Consider the following 20,682-nt stretch of genomic DNA (forward strand, 5'->3'; position numbering starts at 1 on the left):
GTTCGGCCAAGCCTGCCTGTTTTGTGGCTTATTGACATATGATGTAGAAGATGCTCCCATAGAGTGCACTGTTCCTAAGAAACCCACAGAAAAAGACTGACTGGTTACTGTGGAACTTGGTGTAGCCTAATATAAAGATCGTGGCGGAGAAATCAGTGGCATTTAGCAATACATTCACAGGCTTATTAAAAACAAAACATTCTGTTACCAGTGACTTAGGGGACTTGACTCTCATTGGGAAAGAAGTGGGATATTTTTGTCTCATGAGAGATGGCCGAGTTTGCATGTTGGAAATGAAACAGCTCAGGGCCTTGAGTCTACGACAATTTTCCTCCAGTATGAGAAGGGCTGTCAGAAGGGCAGAGGGTCAGAGACTGGCTGAAGGACAGAACAAAGCCTCCGTGACGGTGTCATCACAGAGGAGACAGGCTTCCTGAGGTGGGGATGGCTATTTTATGGGATATGGGGTCAGCGGTGGGGAGGGGCTTAAAGGCAGCTCAGGAGAAGCTGCAGGCCAAGTTGTTTGAGATCTTACAGGGAATCCAAGCATGTGATTCTTAGGCGAGCCAACCCCGCTGTTCATGTGGTTTGTAATGAAGCCCACTGCAGACAGAGGAGAGGACAGGGATTTGTAGAGCCAGACTCCAGTCGCATCCTGCCCATTCACTAGTCCTGTCAGGCCAAACCATCTAGCTCTTCCTCAACTGAAAACAGGAATACTCAAAAAATACTGTGAAAATTAAGTAGAAATTATGGGGAGTAAAGCTGCTGCCAGTGCTTTGGCATAGGATATGAAATTAACAAATGTCAGGGTACTCCTTGTCTTCTTTAGATTTTTTCTTTCTTTCTTTTTTTTGTCTGGGTGGAGTGTAAGGAGCTAACAACTTGAATAGCCAGATTGGAATGCGCCTTTCGCTGGTGCTAACAGACAATAGAGGAGAGGGTCAGTCTGCAGCCTGTTTCTCTTCTATGCGCAGCCTTCCCTAGGGCTCTTGTTTATCTCGCTTTCCTTTATGTTGTTAGTCCCAGACAGTGAACCTAAGACTTTGTGCATGTTAGGCAAGCACTCCACCACTGAGTTAAACTTTCAAGATCTTGTCCCCTCGATTAAACAAATTATTTTGAGAACAAGGACAGAGTGTCATCAAGTTATCCAGTCTGACCTTGAGCTTCTTTTGTAGCCCTGGCTGACCTTGAACTTGTGATCCTCCTAACTCAGCTTCCCAAACTACTGGGATTACAGGTCTGTGCTACCAGAACAGGGACCTATCTTTCCTTCATGAAGGCAGAGAGGTTATGTGGAAAGATATGACATGAAATATGACTCCAGACTATTTCAGATGGAGGTTGTATTGCACAGCTGTATGGTCTTGGAAAAACTACCCACCCCTCTAAGGAATGGTAGTCCTATTTAATGTGGGGGCAGGGACCCTGGACAGGGGTGTACACATTTATCTGGAGTTTGCCAGTCATTCAGTGCTTGATAAATATTTTTGAAGTGATGTGTGGATCCTTTGGGCACTTATGGATATTCAAGGATATTTATGTCTTTGTATCTTTCTGTGTTCTTATGCTTTTCCAAGTACTCTTGGCTTCAGACACACTCTGCATGGTGCACTGTGGGAGTCTGACCATTAAATAAATATTGTTCACAGGCCTTAGGCACTGAGTAGAATAGCGTATTTTTTGTTTGATTTTTTTATTGTTTTTTTTTTCTTATTAAGCAGAGAACCTATGCTTATGTGGGTCCTGGGTTAAAATGGAAGGAGAAAGACAATAAGACACAATACACAACACGTTCTGAAGGTAACCAGTGCTTCGGGAGGGAATAAAGCTAGGAAGGTGGGGGGGGGGGCAAGGAAAGAGCTGTCTTGGAAGTATCTCCTGGGAGAGCACCATCTAAGCCAGGCAGTGAGCAGTGATTCTGAAGGAATCTCTCCCAGCGTGCCATCCTGTTTCCTGATGCTGTTTGGGTCTTTGCAAGTTTAAGGGAGGCGAAGTCAAGCTTCTGTAGGCAGTTCTGAGCTTCCTCTTAGCTGGTACATAGGGAAGGTGCCTGAACTTTCATTCTATCCTCTCTTGGCAAGAGAGGATGCCTGATATTTCACCAAGAGTCTTCCCAAGGGAGCTCACCTGGAGAGGATCCCCCCTGATTCAGATCTTGGGGCAAACAGCAGGCCTAGGTAGATTCCCCATACAGGAAGCCAGGCTCTACCTTAGGCTGCCCTTGCTGCCAGCATGCCAGCTGCGTTTACACTTACTCAGGTGTCAGGGCTTTCAAAACAAGGCTTTCAATGTTTTGGGTTCCAGTTTTGGTTACAAAGCAGCATGCACCTGCCTGGTTTACAGCCACAATGGTTAGGTCTTCCCGAGCTTTCCTTCTACTCCCGCTGCCCTGCTGAATGGCCTGGATTGTTTGTGGCTTGGCTGAGACATCAAAATCCCTTTCGGTGTTTGGAGTCAGGATGCTTTTTGCTCTGAGTTAATTTTCCCATCATCTCACTAACCTTGGTCTCCATGGGAGATCCTTACTTTAAAATATGTTTATAGACAATTTTATTGATTTATTTGTTTTAGGGGAAACACACTGCAAACACACCAAAGATGAAGGTGAACATAACTTTAGAATGCTGCCTCTGAGATGTTAGTATGTCCAATTGCTGTCTAGTGTAATTGTTTAAAACCTGGAGTCCTAGCCCCATTTCATGGGACTCTCAGTGGATCTGGGATGCGACCAAGATCGGTGTAGCTATCAAGCTGGTGTCCTTCTGACTATAACTGTACAAACATAGAGGGAGAGACCTACCCAATTGGCCTGCCTGTCAAGGGTGTTGCTTCTCTCTAAGATCCAAGTTCTGTGGGTAGCTCCCAGGCAAGGCCCAGGACCCATGATGTGCTCAGTGACTGTGCAGCATTGCGAGACAAATCCTCTCTTCAATAGTCCTACATTGTGAGGTGATTCTCCTATGAGGAGATGCCAGCTGACTCTCACAGTCAGGTCTGCAGCCTCAGCGGCTGAATTTTACTTAAGTAGAGGCATGTCTGCTCGATGATGTAATATCAGAACAGTAGTACCATTTTACAAGAGCAGAGTGCGGCACTAGAGTTCTCAAGACTCTGACACGTGCTTTGTAAATTTTACCTTAATAAGGATGTAGAAGTGATGCGTCCTCTCCCTGCAAAGCACTGTTTTATTGGCCTAAGATGTTGTCTGGACAGAAGGAATTTACCAAGTTCCCCAAGTGATTCTAATAGTCTCCCAGGGAGCAGTTCACTAATGTTGAGTGTGTGGGGGCAACTGGGTGATCTTGAGTCTTACGGGGAGTGCTCTTAGGTTACAGGAAGCAAGTATAATACGTGATCAGAGGGTGGTCATAGAGTTAGATCTAAAATACAATATATGTATATATATTATACATATGTTTATATGTATATGTACATATATGTCTGTCCACAATCATAATATGCAAAAACAACAGCCAACTCTTCTGTATCCCTTTGATAAGATATTTTTACTGATAATAAGCATGACACATGCTTACCTAAATTATTGCCCTAATGCAGAAATACTGAAAAAAGTAACAAATCTGAATTATTGCATAATTTATTACATAAAAAGGTAACAAATTTTCTCAAATGTGCTATAAAGAATTCCTATACCTGGCAATATGTATTTTGTATTTGTCTCTCTGTGCTTATATACACATGTATACTAGTCAGGCAGCTCAACATTGACAGAAACCATCACATATATACATAATTAGAATCTGTGTGTTTTGTGTTAACAGTTTAGCATGGATACTGTTCCACACATCTGCATTCACCTGTATATACTTTGCCAAATTCAAGCTCTAGTTAACTTGATAAACGGAATACTATTAAGTCTTGGTGTGTATGCACGTGCGCGTGTGTGTAGTGTTTATATATGTGTGAGGTGTGTATATATGTGTGTGTATTCATGTGCTATGTATATTTATGTCATGTGTGTGCAGATGTGTATGTATTTTTGTGGTATGTTGTGGTTTGTGTGTGTGTAGTGTATGTATATGTGTATATATATGTGTGATATGTTTAATGTGTATGATTTGTGTGTCAGTGTATTGTGTGTGTGGTATGTATATATGTGTGTATGTATGTGTATGTGGTATGCATGTGTAAGTGGTGTGTATGTGTGTGTATATGTGGATTAGTTGTCTATATGTGTGTGATTTATATGTGGTTTGTGTATGGTGTGTGTATGCCTGTGGTTTGTGTATGTAGTTTGTGTGTATGTGTGGTGTGTGCATATGTATGTGGTGTGTGTATATGTTTGATGTGTGTGTATGTGTTTGGTTTATATGTGCATGTGTGTAGTGTGTATGTATATGTGATATGTGTGTGATATGTTTGTGGTTTGTGTGTGTATGTGTGTGTATTGTGTGTATATGTGTGTGGTTTGTGTATATGTGGTGTGTGGTTTGTGTGTGTTGTGTGCGTATGTATTATGTGCCTGTACTGAATATATGTGTATGGTGTGGTGTGGTGTATTTATTGTGTATGTGTGTTTGTGTGTATGTGATGTATGTTAATGTATTATGTATGCATTTATTGTGTGTGTGGTATGTGTGTATGTGGTGTGTGTATATACGGTATGTGTGTGAATATGTGTGTGTGTATATGCTGTACGGTGTATGTATATGTGGTATGTGTGTGTATGTTTGTATATGTGTGTGATATGTGTGTGGTCTTGAAATAGAAGGGCTTAGTTAAGCTGGTATGATCACTCTTTATACTACTTCTCTCTGTGGCACTGTTCCACTCTTTACGCCCTTGACGAGGCCCTGTTGACACTAATCTCTGCACCATGAGGGCAGCAAGTAAAGTGCAGTAACAGCAAGAGAAGAGCTGCGTCTCAGACAGGAAGCAGAGCTGCCCGTTGTTGGGGCTGTGGGTGCATTCTGTTGGAGGGTTTGGAATCTTGTATCCTCCAAGAAGCTAGTAGCATGTATTTATATTCGAAATCTCATAAATTTTTATCAGTGCTGGCAACTACTTATTTACAACAAGCAGGTGGGCCCAAAGGAATCAGACTTTCCTATAGACTGTCTGGAACCCAGGCTGAGATGACTGATCTAGATGCCATCTGTGGCATTTTGTATTATCTCGTCTACTTTAGTTATGGAAACATCAGCTGAAAATATTATTCGGAGGGTCAGCCATTGGCCAAAAGAATGGAAATATGAAAGTTAAAAGCTAACCTACTTGCATTTAGTGGGGGGCAGGTTGCAACTTGTGGCAGCTATTCTGAAAAGTCGATCCTTGACCAGCAGCCACAAGGTCACCTGGGAATTTCTCAAGAATATGGTTTCTTGGATACACATCATACCCCCTGTACTTAAACTCTGCATTTGCAATCTGCATTTCAGCAAACCTTCCAGGCAGTTCTCAGGTGTGCTGAAGTTGGAGAGCTGGCTCTGGAAGGGGAACGAGAAGAAACACAGGCAGACATTTATGGGATGTAAATGAAGTGCAAAGCAGCACCTCAGTCTGAAGGACAAACAGGAGTCAGAGTCGATGTGGGGAAGACCTAGGCAGGGTGTCTCAGAGAGAGCGTGTGAAAGGTGTGATACGGAAAGATGCTGCAGGAACTGCGATCACTGTAGTTTGGAAATGTACCGCAAAGGCCACCATGGCTAAGCTTTTGTGGCACTACTGGGGAGGGGGAGACCTTCCAGGTGGACCCTACCGGCCAGCCTTTGTCTTTTGAGGCATGATCTTCAAGGGCCTGTAGTTTCTGGGCCCCTTTCACATCCTCCCTTGCTTCTTGGTAATGAGATGACTTAGCTGAGCTTCACCAAGACCTCTGACCAATACCATGTGCTACTATAGGCCTAAAAGCAACTGGCCCACTGGCTGGTGGTCTGGCATCTCAAGAACGGACAAAACAGACCTTTACTCTTTGTAAACGAATCACCTCAGGCAGTTTTTATAGTGACAGCAAGCTGACTAACCCTGCAGTGGAAGATTAAGCGCCCCGGTTCTGATTCCAGGCTGGGCGAGTTGGATCGTGTGTCGTAGGCCATCACTGGAAATTGTTCAGCAGGGGAGCATGGTGTCTGCATAGCACGGAGGACAGTCATTCTGGGCTGTCGCACTATTTCTGGGTAGAAGCTACTCTCCTGGTACCTGGATGGCCTAGATTTTGATGCCCGCCTCTCCTGGTATAACTTGGATCTGGGTCAACAATCCCCATCCTTGGCTAGGGTAGCTGGGAGGGGAGGCCCAAGACTTGGTCGAAAATAGCAACCCTGGGAAAATGCCCTCCCAAGGCTGAGCAGTTAGGTGGCTGCTTCTGTTCAAGGCTGTTGCAGCGGTCTTTGTAATCCTGCTTTAAATGTGGCCCATCAGTTTCTGCAGTAAAGATTTGGCGGGTCGGGCTGGGGGTGGAAAAACCTCATTCTATTTTTCCAGTGTCTAAAGAGGAAACAATTTGACCTTGAGAGCTGCAGAAGCACAGGACACTAGCCAACCCCTCCTTCCTTCTCCCTCCAGCCTTTCTTCTTTTTGATACAACATAGATTTTCTCCTAGAAAGCTCTAGAGAATTGGCTACATTTCCCAAGCGCTCACAAAAACCAATGCTCTTACTGTCCACCTCCAATTGGGATCAAGTAAAGGGGCTGAGGTGCAGCAGGAGGCCTCCAGCGGATGAGCTGTTGCTCTGCCCTGCCGCAGGCCGGCTCCGCCTGGAGGAGGGAAAGGGAGTACAAACTATTTATGTTCAGTACTGGTTTTACCGGAAGCTTTAGGTGACAAAGAACCATAGCATGCTAAGAGGGCCCCTGGGACCTTTTCTGAGGTGAGAATATTTTCCCTTTACAATGTCCTTTGTAAGAATGTAGTGATTCAGTTTCTATTTTTGAAATGCTGTGATATGTGTGCAATAGCACCGCCCCCTGCTGGACATTTTGTATAATGTCGCAAAAGTGGAGACGCCATGGGATAACCCCAAAGACAGGAACAGAGAGAGGACTGAGTGTGCGAATCCCGTGAACTTTGAATTGTTTACCTTCGTTATGAGTCCTATGTGTGACTCCTTTCACAATTTGCAAAATAACGCTGTAAGCTAAGCAAGCTGATATTCTGATGTCCTGCTATGTCAACTTCATATGCAGCAATGATTACAAGAGTAATCTTCCAGGCTGCCTGCTGTTGGGTGTTTCCTCATTGGCTGGACGGTGTGCCATTCAAACAGATCACAATTATTTATGTCTGTCATTTATGGATAGACAAAACAACACATATCAATCTTAATGGGAATAAAAAGGATATTTAGGTTCAGCAATGGTTGGAAGGTGGCTCAGTGTGTAAAAGTACCTGTAGTGCAACCAAGCATGAGGACCTGAGATGGAATCCCCAGAACCGACATAAACGCTAGATGCATAGCAGGTGCCTCCATAATCCCAGTGTATCTATGAGGAGCTGGAAAACAGACCAAGGAGAGTCCCAGGAGCTCAGGGCCGGCTATGTTGGAATGCATAGTGGGAAAACTACAGAGACCCTGTCTCAAACAAGGTGGAAGGCGAGGAATGCTACCTGAGGTTGTCCTCTGACCCCCCACGTGTACTGTGGCATGTGTGCAACCACATTCACACACACAAACTCTATGTGTGTACACACTCACGCACACACTGTAACATGTGCACACACACATTTTTAAAGGCAAAAAGGCAAGCAAAACTTGGGTTTCTACAGGATAATATGACCTTAATTTGGTCTGAAGTGATAGGGATAGAAGTCGTAGACTTAGGGACTGTGTACTTCCATGTACTGGATTATACATTTTGAAGAGGAGGTGGAGGAGGTATACCCTTTGGAGCTCTCTGTCCCGGGTTTTCTAGAGACATTTTCTGGACAGCTTCTCCAAGCCTCCCTTTGTGGACTCTCCTATTGGTTAACATCTGAATTTAATGTTGGCTTAACAATGCCCAGCTTTGCCATCATCTTCTGAGGGGCCCACCTTGGCTCTGCCCCCTCACATCTGAGAACACGCTCGGTTTTAGCAGCTTGGTATGGGTCAATGTGCTGGAGAACAGCTGGAAGAAACATGGGCACAAGAACGGCCAGTGTCGTGGGAGTCTGTTAGGTGTAACCTGGTTAGCCTCCCTAACCTGCTAGGTTGAGATTGTACTAGCTCTTGGCAGCTTTCTTCAGCTATGTTAATGAAGGGGACTGAGGCATCAGCCTCACATTAAGTGTTGGTAAAACCTGGGAAACCCAGAAAAGGAAGGCTGCTTTTTCCTATGTAAGACTCAATACAGCTGATTGTCAGTGTTCAGAAGGTCAGTGGTAACATGGGCATATTTGCTATGCAGCCTGTGTTGTGCCTTGTTCTTTTTAAAAATTATATCTTAAAAAAGAAATTTGCATACAATATATTTTGATCATATTTTCCCCTCCACCATGTCTTCCCAACCATCTACACTCGCTTTCATATTCTCTGTCTCTGTTCTGTCTCTGTCTCTTCTGTCTCTCTCTCTCTCTCTCTCTCTCTCTCTCTCTCTCTCTCTCTCTCTCTCTCTCTCTCTCTCACACACACACACACACACACACACACCTGAAACCTAAAGGACAAAAAAAAAATTAAGTCAAACCAAATCAACCAACCAAACACAAAAGCGGGAGTCTCTTTTGTTTCACTTACCTATTGAGCACGAGGCCTACCGTGTCTGGAGTAGGATTTATACGGCCAGTGTTCTTCATTATGGAATGCTTCCTGTCCTGACAGTACCACCTGCAAATAGCTTCTTGGTTAGGGGTGGGCCTTTGTTTCTACTTTCCTTTCTCTGGGCTGGGTTTTTGTCTGGAATCATGCAGCCCAACTGCGCTGTCACAGTCTCTGTGTGTTCATATGTGCAGTAGCACTGTAATGTCTAAAAGATGCTGTTTCCTTGGTGTCATCTGCCACCTCTGGCTCTTACAATCTTTCTGTCTCTGCTTTTGTGGGTCTCCTCTTTCCTGGGGGGCTGTTGGTTACCAGCTCACAAAGGCAGGAAGAGCAGAAGGTGAAAGTCACGAGCACGATGGAGAATGACCACTCTGGGAACCAGTTCAGGGAGCTAGTTCAATTTTATTCAGGTAGAACAAAGGCTTTAAAGTCCTTGGTCAGTACATAGGGGTCTTCCAGGATAGGTGTACATAATTAGTTGAGACTAGGCACTTCAAAGATGCTTGATTTGCATTAGGCAGCATGCTCCTATCATATGAATGGAAACTGTACCAAATTATCCTATAGGCTCAGGAAGAGGAGAGCTAGCAGGGAGCAGCATCAAAGGCCACATGTCAAATGTGGTTAGGGGCATCTATATCTAAAGACACTCTCCAGATGAGGTCAGGTGAGAGTAGGAGGCCCTGCTGGGGAAAGGGGGTCCTCTATCTAATACTGAGCTCAGAATGGCTATCCGGACTGGGAGGATTGCAACCTCAAACATCAGGCTCCTTCCGACAGCTTCCACATAGATCCTTTGAGGGAGAGGTTCAATGAAGACATCCCATTTAGGGCTGAGTGCTCCAGGGCTCTCACCCTCTGCTCATTGTCCTGTCCTGGGTCTCTTTGTTCATGACCACTACTGCAAGCTTCTCTGATGAAGGTTGAGTGGCTCACTGATCTATGTTTATAACATATGCCATTAAGAGTAATTTTATTGTGTTCATTTACTAGAATACTATAGTAGTTTTTCCTCTAGGGCCCATGACCTCTCTAGTCTCCATCTCTTGGCTTTGTGTGTCATATATGGATATTTCATGGAGTAGGCCTTAAGACATCTTTGTTATTCCTCTAACGTTTCTACCCGTATCGTATCAAGGTATTTTTCAGGCAGGTTGCTGTTGTAGGTTACAGGGGTTGTATCTAGGTAATATGAAAGATTACTTTTCTCTCCCAGTAGTGTGCAGAGTGCCTTCAAGCATCAGGACTGCTAGGCAGTACAGGGATAGCTTCTACTTGGGCACCAACTAGATTTCTCCATGTTGAATGACATAGGAAAGTGGTGTCTTCAGGGCTTGGCCTTCAGGTTGTGGAGGGTAACCAATGAACAGCGCTGGCAATAGGCCTGTGATTTTTTTTTTTTTCGGAGGGGGAGGGATGCATATGTGTCCCCACTGATAGGTCTTGTTCTTAACTGTGTTCTCTGTTTTTCCCCTGCAGTTGCAAATGAAGCAGGAGATAAGAACGCCAGACCACTTGCCCGCTTCTCCCGTGAGTAAATCTTGTTCCACTCCCCCTGGGCTCCCTTAGAACATGCTCATTAAAAGCCTTTGCTCATGTGTTTCAGCACTATGATCCTGTTAGGCATTCTTCAAACAGTGGTGCGGAATGTCTCCTGCTGGTTAATACTGTCCTTCAGCCCCATCACGTGTAAGCTTCTTGGGCCATGGGCTTTTTCACCCTGGGAGCCGTGGCCTGCAGTCTGTGCTCTGTGGATTTGTTCTTTGAAGCCTTGCTTCTAGAATAGGACAATGCGTAGAATAAGTGTCACTTTTGCTTTTGAGAAGTGGAGAGCCTCTAGGCTCCCGCTCCAAACCTCCTGAACCAAGGCCCTATATTTAAAAAAAGCATCCCCGGCTGATTCTTGTTCACAGTACACTTTGAGAGGCATTGTGAAAGGAGTATCCTTAGAGCACACAGCAGGGAGAGAGGGGTTTAGTGGTGCTGAAGAGAGGAAGCTTGTAGTTACTAGGCCTGTTCACGTATAAAGCATCTTCGCAACCTGCTGTGGGTTTGTGCACTTACACCACTGTCTTTGTGATGCTTTGCAGCTCAGATGGTTTGATGGCTTTCCTTGGGCTCAGGAATATTCCCAAGGCTGTAGTCAGGTTGTTATTTCCCACCAAATTTGTCCAGATCTTGATCTTTGTAAAAGAAAAAAAAAAAAAAAGGTAGCCATCCAAAGCTTCTCAAAGGCTTCAGTGCCATGTTATCCGTAAATCTCATAGCAGGTGTGTGACTGGGTACCAGTGAAGGCAGTGGGGATGCTGGAGCCAGAACATGGGTGCCTAGAGATGCTCTGCAAACCTGCATTGCTTCAGGCTGAGAAATGGTTGCCTCTTAAATAAAATTAGGTGGGGCTCCCTTTTCCCCAACACTATTATCTCCTTACTTGCTTTTTCTTAATTTTATTTATGCTTTTCTGGGTTCGGGATTTCCAATCTGAAAAAAGGAAAGTGATAAATTTTACCAAAATGTTGGCATCACATTCCATCATTGCTTTACCCTACGTGGGGGTTGACAAGATCTGAATGTGACATGACCAGCGTGATCATAACACACCAAGTTAAAAATACGATTTTTCTATTTATAGGGATTTCTCTAAACTCTGCCTTCTCACTTTTTCTTTTGGAAAGTTTCAAATTTTAGGGTTGGTTTCCCAGAGATGTTTTTTATAGAACCATAATGATGTCTGCTAATGACAGAGCACTAAGTGCTCGCATTGCAGACGCTGCAGTGAACACTCACTCCTCACAGGCCCTATTTTTCACCGTCCTCCTACCTGGAACCATTATTTCCAAAATAAGCATTTCAGTGAGGATGATGGATATGCCTTTATTTTTATTTTTCATCCCTTGAACAACGGTCAGGAAGATGGATAATCTGAATTGGTAACCTGACTATGCCATATGCAGGATTGATTCATGGGAGTTCCTGACACTTGTCACTGGTGTGGAGAGAATAGGGATTCCTTGAAGCATGTGGCCAGGAGACCTGGAGCAGTATGTCCCTTTATGGATGGAAAGGGTGATTTCTCTCATAGGTAACTTCTGCAACTTCTAAGTTATGTGACTGGCTTGAAAGGATGACATGTCACATGACAGCTTATTAGCTGGAGATAAATTAGGACACCAGGGGGGAAAATCTGTACAGGAAAAATGGTTTGCAGCAATCTTGTGAGTTGAGGCCAACTCGGAGAAGAGAAGGAAAGTGTCTTGACAGAGTACAGTATCCTGGGAGAAAGTCAGAGGGCACATTAGGTGCTGCCTCTTTTTGTAACAAGTACTAGAGAGAGGGAAAATTAGGTGGCATTTAGGAAGGGAAGAATATTCTTATTGAGACACTATTGACTTGCCACTCTTCATGTGCCACACTGGAAGAGCAGTAGGATGAAGCAATCAGTGTGGGAGGCTGGGGAGGAGCCTGGATGGAATTCTGGGGATAGGAAGATAAAGGGCTGCACTTCTCTCCAACGTTTCTCTAACCAGACAGAGCTAGATAGAAAGCTCAGGTAGGGTATTTTAGCCAATGGAATGGCCAATGGGAGCCTTTGCTATGAGGCCTGGACACAGCTAGAAGGGCAGAGAAGGACCAGGGCAAGGAATGGGTCCTGGGAGACCTAAGATCATATCTGCCCCTTCATTTTCAGCCCTAGCTTTGACTTTTGATCAACCTGGCCTCAATCAGAGTGTCTACCTAGTGACTGTGGTTTATTATAAAGAGTAGGGCTGAGGTCATAGTTTGAAAATTGCCCCTGCCATGAGGGTAGCCATGCTGAGGATGGAGCCCTAGCGCCATTATCCTGGCCCTTCCCTCTTGAGTATGGGGGAACAGAAGTGTTATGTATAGGGAAAAGTGGTTTCTAATCCTAAAAAATAAATGCTTCCAGTGTCAGGGAATAATGGCCACGTGTAATGTTCAGGCACAGCCACAGAGTGGCAGACCAAGCCCAGACTGCAATATGCTCCAGCACTCCAGGAGCCCCAAGAGTCTGCAGGCTGCCTTGGACTAGTACTGTGAAGGAGATTCAGGAAAACTCAAGAGACATGCAGAGAACACAGTGGTCCCAAAGTTTATTCAGCCAGACAACGTTATTCTGAAGTTTTTGTTGCTTCCCTAGAGGATGGAAGAATGGTGTCCCCCTGAAATGAACAATCATCTGAAGAAAATAGTGATTTTTTTTTTTTAGACCCAAGAGACTGCTTGGTTAAGAAAGCTCTGGTTGCCCTTTCAGAGGACCTGTGTTCATTCCTAGAACCCACACAGTGACTCAGACCTGTTTGTAACTCCAGTTCCAGGGGACCCTATGCCATCTTCTGGCTTCACACAGGCATACATGTAGGCGAAACACTTTTACACATGAAATAAAAATGAAAGAAAATAGTGATTTCAGAAGCAGTGGGAGAAATTAAAGTTAATTAGTAATCCCTTTAGATTTAGTGCATCTTATTTGGGAGAGAAAAACATAAAGGCCGATAGAGATAGATCTTCTGTTGATGAGCTAGCGTAATTAGGAGAGATGGCTGATGAAATTAGAGGCAGCACTTAGGGTCTTTGCCCTGAATGAACATCTCCTTCCCTGGCTGCAGTGTTCACTGGGAGTGAGCACGGGGGTAGGGTTGAGACAGAGACCCCGATGGCGCCTTCTATATGCTGATGCTCCAATTGTGACAGAGAATGCTTGGGTACAGAGACGTTTTCTAGATTGTCACTATTATGAAGGGCTGTCACAAAACCGGGAGCTTGAGTTTGGAAGCGATAGATTCTTGAGCCAGGATAATGAGAACAAGATAACGAGAAGGACGGACTGAGACCTGCAGCTAGTGGCCAGGCAGTCAGAATCCTGAGGGCTGTGGCTTCTGGAAGAGACTGACCCAAGGAAATGGCATCACCTGCATGCAAGGCTTTATGCAGGCTGAAGTAACAGACTCGTAGAAACAGAGAGAAGGTGGCTGCTAGGAAATAGGGTGAGGAGACAGTGGGAAGTTGTTTTCAGTGGGTATAAAGTTCCAATTATGAACTTGGGATACCGTGTTCACAACATAGTAGCAGTGTGCACTTAGAGCATACTAAAGAATAGCTTATGCTACATTTTCAAGCCACAAATCCCAAGAAATCAACAAAGTCAAAAAATAAAAAAACAAACGAAAGCCCAGATGGACATGAAACCATAAGAACATGCTTATGCCCCAAATGTCAAAATTTACAGTTTAGATCAATGCATTCTCTTATATTGATTATTCCCTAATAAAGCTCAAAAACAGGTATGGCGGATTGGGGCAGGGGGAGAGCTGGATTTGATATATTTTGATTTCTTATATACACTCTAAGATATTTCTAAAAACTTCTGCTTCTGTGTTGGGCTCTAAGGCCCCCCTCACACTCTTCAGGATCTGAACTTCTGCTTCCCACCACCCAATGGTGGCTCTAGAATGTCTACAGGGGTGGGGCATGGCAGCTCCATGGTTCCGATATGGAATCTCTGGAACTTTCTAGAAATGCAGATTCTGGGACTTCATTCTACACTTGCTGACTCAGAGACTCCTGGGGTGGGTTCTGATAATCTGTGTTTTAGCAAATTTTACCACAGCAGAGCTCAGCAGCCAGTGCTGTCACTGCAAGGACTACGTACTGGTAGAGTTGGAGGCACACCCAGGATGCCAAGCAGAGTAGGCTATTTACGTAGTTTACATATTACAGCTCACCACAGAGTACAGGAACCCACTAGATCCCATCTAGAAATCTGCCTAGATGAAATACAGAACAAGTCAGTTGTCTTCACCAAGAGCAGGATGCTCCTATCCCCACTACTGTAGTGGTACCGGAGTGCTTCAAGGCTCATGGAGACTACATGAAGGTTTAAAGGTCTTCATTTGCCAATGCTTGGAGCTGGTGGTACTCCTAGCTGGTCCTGGCCCTTTCCTCAACAACATGGCTGCTATCAGAGCTGCTGGCTGCCCCCTGTTATCTCACCAAAAGCCCTAGCTTCTCTTCTTCTAGAGCAGTGGAACAATATTAGTCAAAGCAGTATCTCGTACAAGATTATTAAAGATTAAAGGATGATTGAGACAGAGCAAATGTCTGTACATAGGCAATTTAGAACCGTAGAATCATAGAGCTATTTTTAAAAGTCCATTTGGCTGCTCTACTATCTGGCACACTTTAAAGTGCCGATTTGCCTAGGCAACTCCTGGGCCCACCAGCTCTTGATTTCTTCTTATTCTGTTCCGTGTTTTGCCATTTATTTCCACTTCTTGTTAGTAAACTCCCCCAGCCCCCATGCAGAGCACCTTTCTCCGCTTCTGTATCGCTTTGGTGTCTGCAGACCCCTTGCCTTTTTCATCTCAACTTTTGCTTTTTCCAACTTCCATTCTGCCTAAATGCAGCCCAGTTTCTGCCCCCACACCAGGGTATAGAGTAGCAGGATTTGCTACTAGATACACATGTGAAACTTGTGTAACTAAAAAAAAAAAAAAAAAAAGGTAAGTCAGGCTAGGCCATGGTGACACATGCCTTTAATCTCAGCACTTTGGAGACGGAGGAAGACAGGTTTCTCAGTTCGAGGCCAACCTGCTCTGCAGAGCTAGGTCCAGGACAGCCAGGACTACACAAATAAATCCTATCTCAAAAAAAAATCAGGTTAGAACTTTTGAGTGTGCCTTGTGACTTCAGAGAGGGCAAGAAAGACATGATGTGACTATTTCACTCCCAGTTTGTCTTCTTCTACCCTCTTGGTGTGTAAAAAAAACATTAGGACATTTTATGCTCCAGCAAAAGATAGAAATTGAAAAGTCCTTCATTTTTCACATGCATGAAGAAATACTGAATAAAATATTTAAAAGTACTTTATACTAAACAGAAAGAGCTTCATGAGTTCTAGGAACAAAGGAAGGATTTAATATCAGTGTAGATCACTGAGTCCACATCTTTCCCATAGCCGCTGGCAGCATGGTTTTTAATGCCCATGTTTTGAAAAACTTTGGGTTACTGTTCTGAAACCTCCTAGATTGGCTTTTAAAACATGGCAGGTTTTGTTTTCTGGAAGTGTTTGCATCTTTCTTATCCTAAATGTTCTTGTTATAGTGTGTGACAACAAACCCCACACTGAGCTGTGAGCCTGCATCTTCACCATTTAAATATGGTGGCCTGTAAATACAGTAGAAACAATATGATGCACATTGGAAAGCTATGTCACCAAAGCCAATGCGGCTTCTACCTGCTGTAGGCTGGAATGTGCTTAGGGCACCATTACCATGCTGTGAGGAGTGGGAAAGAGAAAGCCTAGTGAGATAGAAAATGACACACACACACACACACACACACACACACACACACACACACACACACACACACACTGTTCTCGTCCCAACTCATGCCAAAAACTGCTGAGTGGAAAGTTTAGGTGCTCAGCCTCACAAAGCTGTAGTGGGTAGTAACATGCTTGCAAGGGTGGCCTCAGAATAAATCAAGTGGAGAGCTATGCTTTCCTTTGCATTCCAGTTTTATTGGACAGGAGCCAAGCATTCCTCTGCCTTCATGTTAGGTGCCACTAGATAGTCCTGGTGAAGAGCTATCACAACATTGCCCAGCAGCCGTGGTGTCATTTCTTTTCAATGTGTCAGTAGAGAACACACATGGAATAAGGAATCTTACTTCTCCTTTCCTTTTTTGGCTATCAATGGAACAGGGGCATCCCAGTGGGTACCTTGAACTTTGCAGTGATGAAGCACTATCCCGTCTTTTTCTACTTGTGTGTTAGAGAGTAAGGCCAATGAAATCCATGCCAGGACACATTTAATCAATCTTTAAAATTCAAGAGGAATCTTGAAAGTGGCCAGAGAAAACAGACAACTAACTGGTAGAAGGAAGCAGCTTGAATTATGGCAAATTCCTTACCAGAAACACAATATTTTCAAGTGTGGAAAAAGCTGCTAATGCAGAAATCTGCAACCAGCAGGATGTTCCCCAGGAAAGAAGGAACAACCCACATATTATAAGATGAAGAAAAAAAAAACAGGATGAAGGAAGGTTAAAGGTAGTTCCTGAACAAAAGAAAAGTTAAATAAAGAGCCATGAAACATCAGGAGGGGAAGAGAAGCAAATGCCAAGTAAAAGGAAATAAAAGTTCATCTCAGAGCTTTCTAAATTTCTTGCGGCATTTGAAGAAAAATCAAAAAATTGCCTGATGTGTCTCTAAGTATATGTAAAGCAAATATAATAATCATTATGGATATTATTATATAATACAATTATATTTTAAATTGAGAAAATAAAGGCATGTAAGTGGATATAAAGGTTCTATACTTGAATTGGCAAAACAGTCACTCTAGAATTCATTTATAAGTATTTATTATTACATTATATATCCAATGTATAAAGCAATATCCAGTGCACCTACTTAGAAAACTATACACAAAGATACCCTTTTTATAAAATGGAATTGTAAAAATATTCAAAGTCACAGAAGGACTAGAAGGATGAAAAAAACCAAATGAAACAAATGTAAATCCCTGGTAATAAATAACTACCTTACATGGAGACTGATCTAAGTTTAGCAATTAATGGACAGATTTTCATAATAGATTGCAAAACATGACCAACTATGTATTGCCTATAAGAAACAAGTATAGCCATTTAAGCAAGTTGAAAGTCAAAGAATTGAAAAAAAAGAGACCCATATTAGCATTAATTACAGGAAATTCTAATGTTTCATCAAATCAAGGAGAGATTAGAAAACATGCAATCAAGAGTCAGAGAGGACCATTGGGTCATGGTAGTGGCCATTCTACCAAGAAGACACCAACCTCATTTGTCTATGAACCAGTGAGTAAGAGGTAAAATATGTGAAGTAGAACCTGGCACAGGTAAAATGAAAAACAGCTAGCTAGCTACGGAATTATATTTGGAGACTTTAACACGCCTCCTTCAACTGTACATAGAACATACTACAGAAGGATGGTAATAGAACTCAGTACCGCCAACAGTCAACAAGATTTAATTGTTATATTAATAGTTCACTCAGTAACTGCAAAACACATATTTCCTCCCAAAGTATACAGAGAATACCTCCCAGGATAGTTTCACCCTAGGTCACAAAACAATCGAAAGAAATTTAAAAGGAGAGAAATTATTCAGAATGTGGTCTCTAATGGAACTGGTGGGAGACATCTAAGAGGCCAACCTGTTGTACCATATTTCTATTACAAAAATGAAGTCTCAAGAGGAGTAAAATTATGCTGTATTGAGTTGGGATAGAAATGCAGTTTATTAAAGTTTGTGGTACTCAAAAGTAGCACTTTGGTCAAACAAAGTTAAGAGGGAAGCTTGTTGAACCTGAATGTATGCATTTATTATTTTTTTTAAAAAGCCCAAAGTCAATCTTAAGAACTTTGAAAATTAGTCTTATTCCTTCTCAAGTCTCTGGTGGGGTTGAAGACCAGATAGTTTAGTTTTACAATTAAGCTTAGTTGTTTCGGGGTTAAGATGTTTTTAGGTCTAGGTAGATGGTTTAAATTGATAATGATGAGAAATGATAGATGTTGATCTACATTCAGATTTTTAGACTCACCAAGATAGGAAAATGTTTTCTACAAGGTTGCCAAATACAAATAGGCAAAATGCTATGAATGTAACATTAATATAATTCCAGATTGTTTCATGGTTCTTCTTGCTTTATGTAGTTTATGTTATATGTGTAATAATATAAATGTATATGTAAAAAAATAAAAATATTATTTAAAAAATGTTCAGAAGAAGCGATAGGAGACCTGCACTGATTTCAAACAAAGGAAGAGGTCCACTCACTCCTGCCCTCAATAGTTTTTCAAAGCTTACACTTGGCTCTTTTAGAAGAATGAACATTTTGACTTAGGGGATTTCTATGACTTGTCCATTATAGATTCTTGTGTCGTGTCTTTTTTTTTTAAATGAAATTTCTATGGAGTACCTACTGTGTGCCAAAGATTTTGACTGGCTCCTTCATGTGGCAAAAGGAAGACAGAGGTGCTAATCCTGGTTTCTGACATGACACACATTAAGTCTTGGTCAAGCTTGAGTTGAAACCCAATTGTCAGAGGTACACCACCCAGTCTTGGCTCAGTTGTGAACAGCTTCCCGGCTATCTCATGGACCTGAGGGCTCTGTTGGAATTTTTATATTTGCAGGCATAGTTCTTGGTGTCCTTGAAGGAAGGACAATCTGTCTTCCAAGTCAACAAATCTTGTGAAATTCGCTTTCCAAATCGGATAGAGCAGGCAGGAAGGAAGAACAAGGGGTGAGCTGATTGCGTCAGAATCTGGAGGCCCAGCCAGTATAATGGAAGCTGCTGGGGAGCAGGACAAGGCTGATGAGATGGTTCAGACAAGGTTTTCATGTGGCCCCTGCAGTCTGAGATACAGGAAGTTTGGAAACAGATAAAGATGTAACCTTGGGCACAGATGTATAAAGATGATTAAATCACAATTTTTTCCTTAACTAGCTTATTTTCAAGCATATGGCCTACTCTATTATCTGTTATCAGCAATGTATAATTTGGGCCAAAGGGGAAAAAAGTTGTTCTCTGTTTTACTGTGTTCCTGAGCAATGAGTTTCTAACACTTTTACTTTTGATATCAAAGCACATGCCATTTAAGGTCTAGGGTTAGCGTGTCATATTCTTCCAAATACTCATAGCACTTTTGTATGTACCATATCTCTGAATTCATTCCCACTAAGTTTTAAAAATGAGCTTAAAAATTAGCCCTGAAACTCCCCAAAGGAATAGTAGGAAGATTTACAAATGAGTCATCCAGCAGATGGTGAGACTTAGATATTTGCATGCGTTGCAGACATTAACATGTTTCAAGGTAGTTGTGCATTAAATTTTTTCCCAGTAAATGTTGGGGGTGGGGTGTCAGTGTCTGAATTAATGAAAACACATGTGAAAATATAAATTGTAGAAAACTTTTAAAAATGCTGACAAGTAACTCTCAACTATTCATCTAATCAATACACGCAAATAATACTCTATTAACAGATGTCTGAGAAGTAGACTTTTGGAATGCTATTGGAAACAATGGCCCTTTTAGTCTTGTCTGTGTCACTACTCTGGTGAACTCATTCTTTTTATATGGATAAAGAACAATCAGGAATTTTCCTCCTAGAATTGATGATCTCATTGGATAATGATCTGCTGGATCACACTAGTTTTTGAATAGACTTTGAAGACAGTGTGGGAGCTCTGCATGGTAGGAACGGCCACGAAGCTGTGCTTTGAACTTCTTCATCTGTGCTCTTTCTGCTCACTGCTTCACTCTTACTCATGGCTCTTTCTGTTGATTTTCTCCAGCAGCTTAAGAAGTGATTAGAACCCAGAACAGTTTTGTCTTGTGGAAAATAACTTCTGTAGTATGAAAGGGTGTAGGAAGATTGTGATAAATTCAAAATGAAACAAAAAATATAAAAAAAAAATATGGGAGTTAAATGGCATCCTAAAGACCATGAGCGAAAAGACAGACATGAATAAATGGTTTTTATAGAAGTCCCAAAGGAAATATGTAGATATTATTTGTTCTGTTTGTTAGAAGCAGGAAGACCTGGCTAGGAGCAAAAGTCTTTAAAGAGGATAAGCAGATGTTTTTAAAATGTGATACAAACAAAACAATGCAGAGAAAAACAAATGCCCAGTGTAGGGATTAAAGTCCACATTGAATACGGAATGACTCTAAGAAGATGAGTTGAAAGACAGAGTCTCAGTGTGAGGAAAAAACGATGGATCGAAAATGTCATGAAAAGAAAGATGGAGACCATAGAAAAAAGAACTAATGCAGATAAATGAATCATAGGTAAAGAAATTGACTACAAAGGAAAACCCCACAAGAGCCAGCGCCTATCTTCTCTCTTCAGTAAACAGTACATAAATATAAGAACTTAATTAAAGTTTAATAAATCTGTGGTTAA

At 42.5% G+C, this 20,682-nt stretch overlaps 1 protein-coding gene across 6 annotated transcripts in view; it reads left to right on the top strand.

Annotated features, from left to right (window-relative positions):
• Nucleotides 1–20,682, top strand: part of PDE1C (phosphodiesterase 1C) — a gene marked incomplete at its 5' end in the record, with an annotated part of 524,017 nt that overhangs the window by 159,381 nt on the left and 343,954 nt on the right. For all 6 annotated transcript variants that reach the window (XR_014779828.1, XM_084784999.1, XM_084784994.1 and 3 more), the window contains one exon: nucleotides 10,186–10,236. Coding sequence is in view for 5 of the 6 variants with exons in the window: in XM_084784999.1 (XP_084641125.1) it covers nucleotides 10,186–10,236 (51 nt within the window). The remainder of the gene's footprint in view (nucleotides 1–10,185; nucleotides 10,237–20,682) is intronic.

The sequence above is a fragment of the Acomys minous genome (genome assembly GCF_964271855.1).
Source record: "Acomys minous genome assembly, chromosome: 6".
In the NCBI taxonomy this organism is placed as follows: Eukaryota; Metazoa; Chordata; class Mammalia; order Rodentia; family Muridae; genus Acomys; species Acomys minous.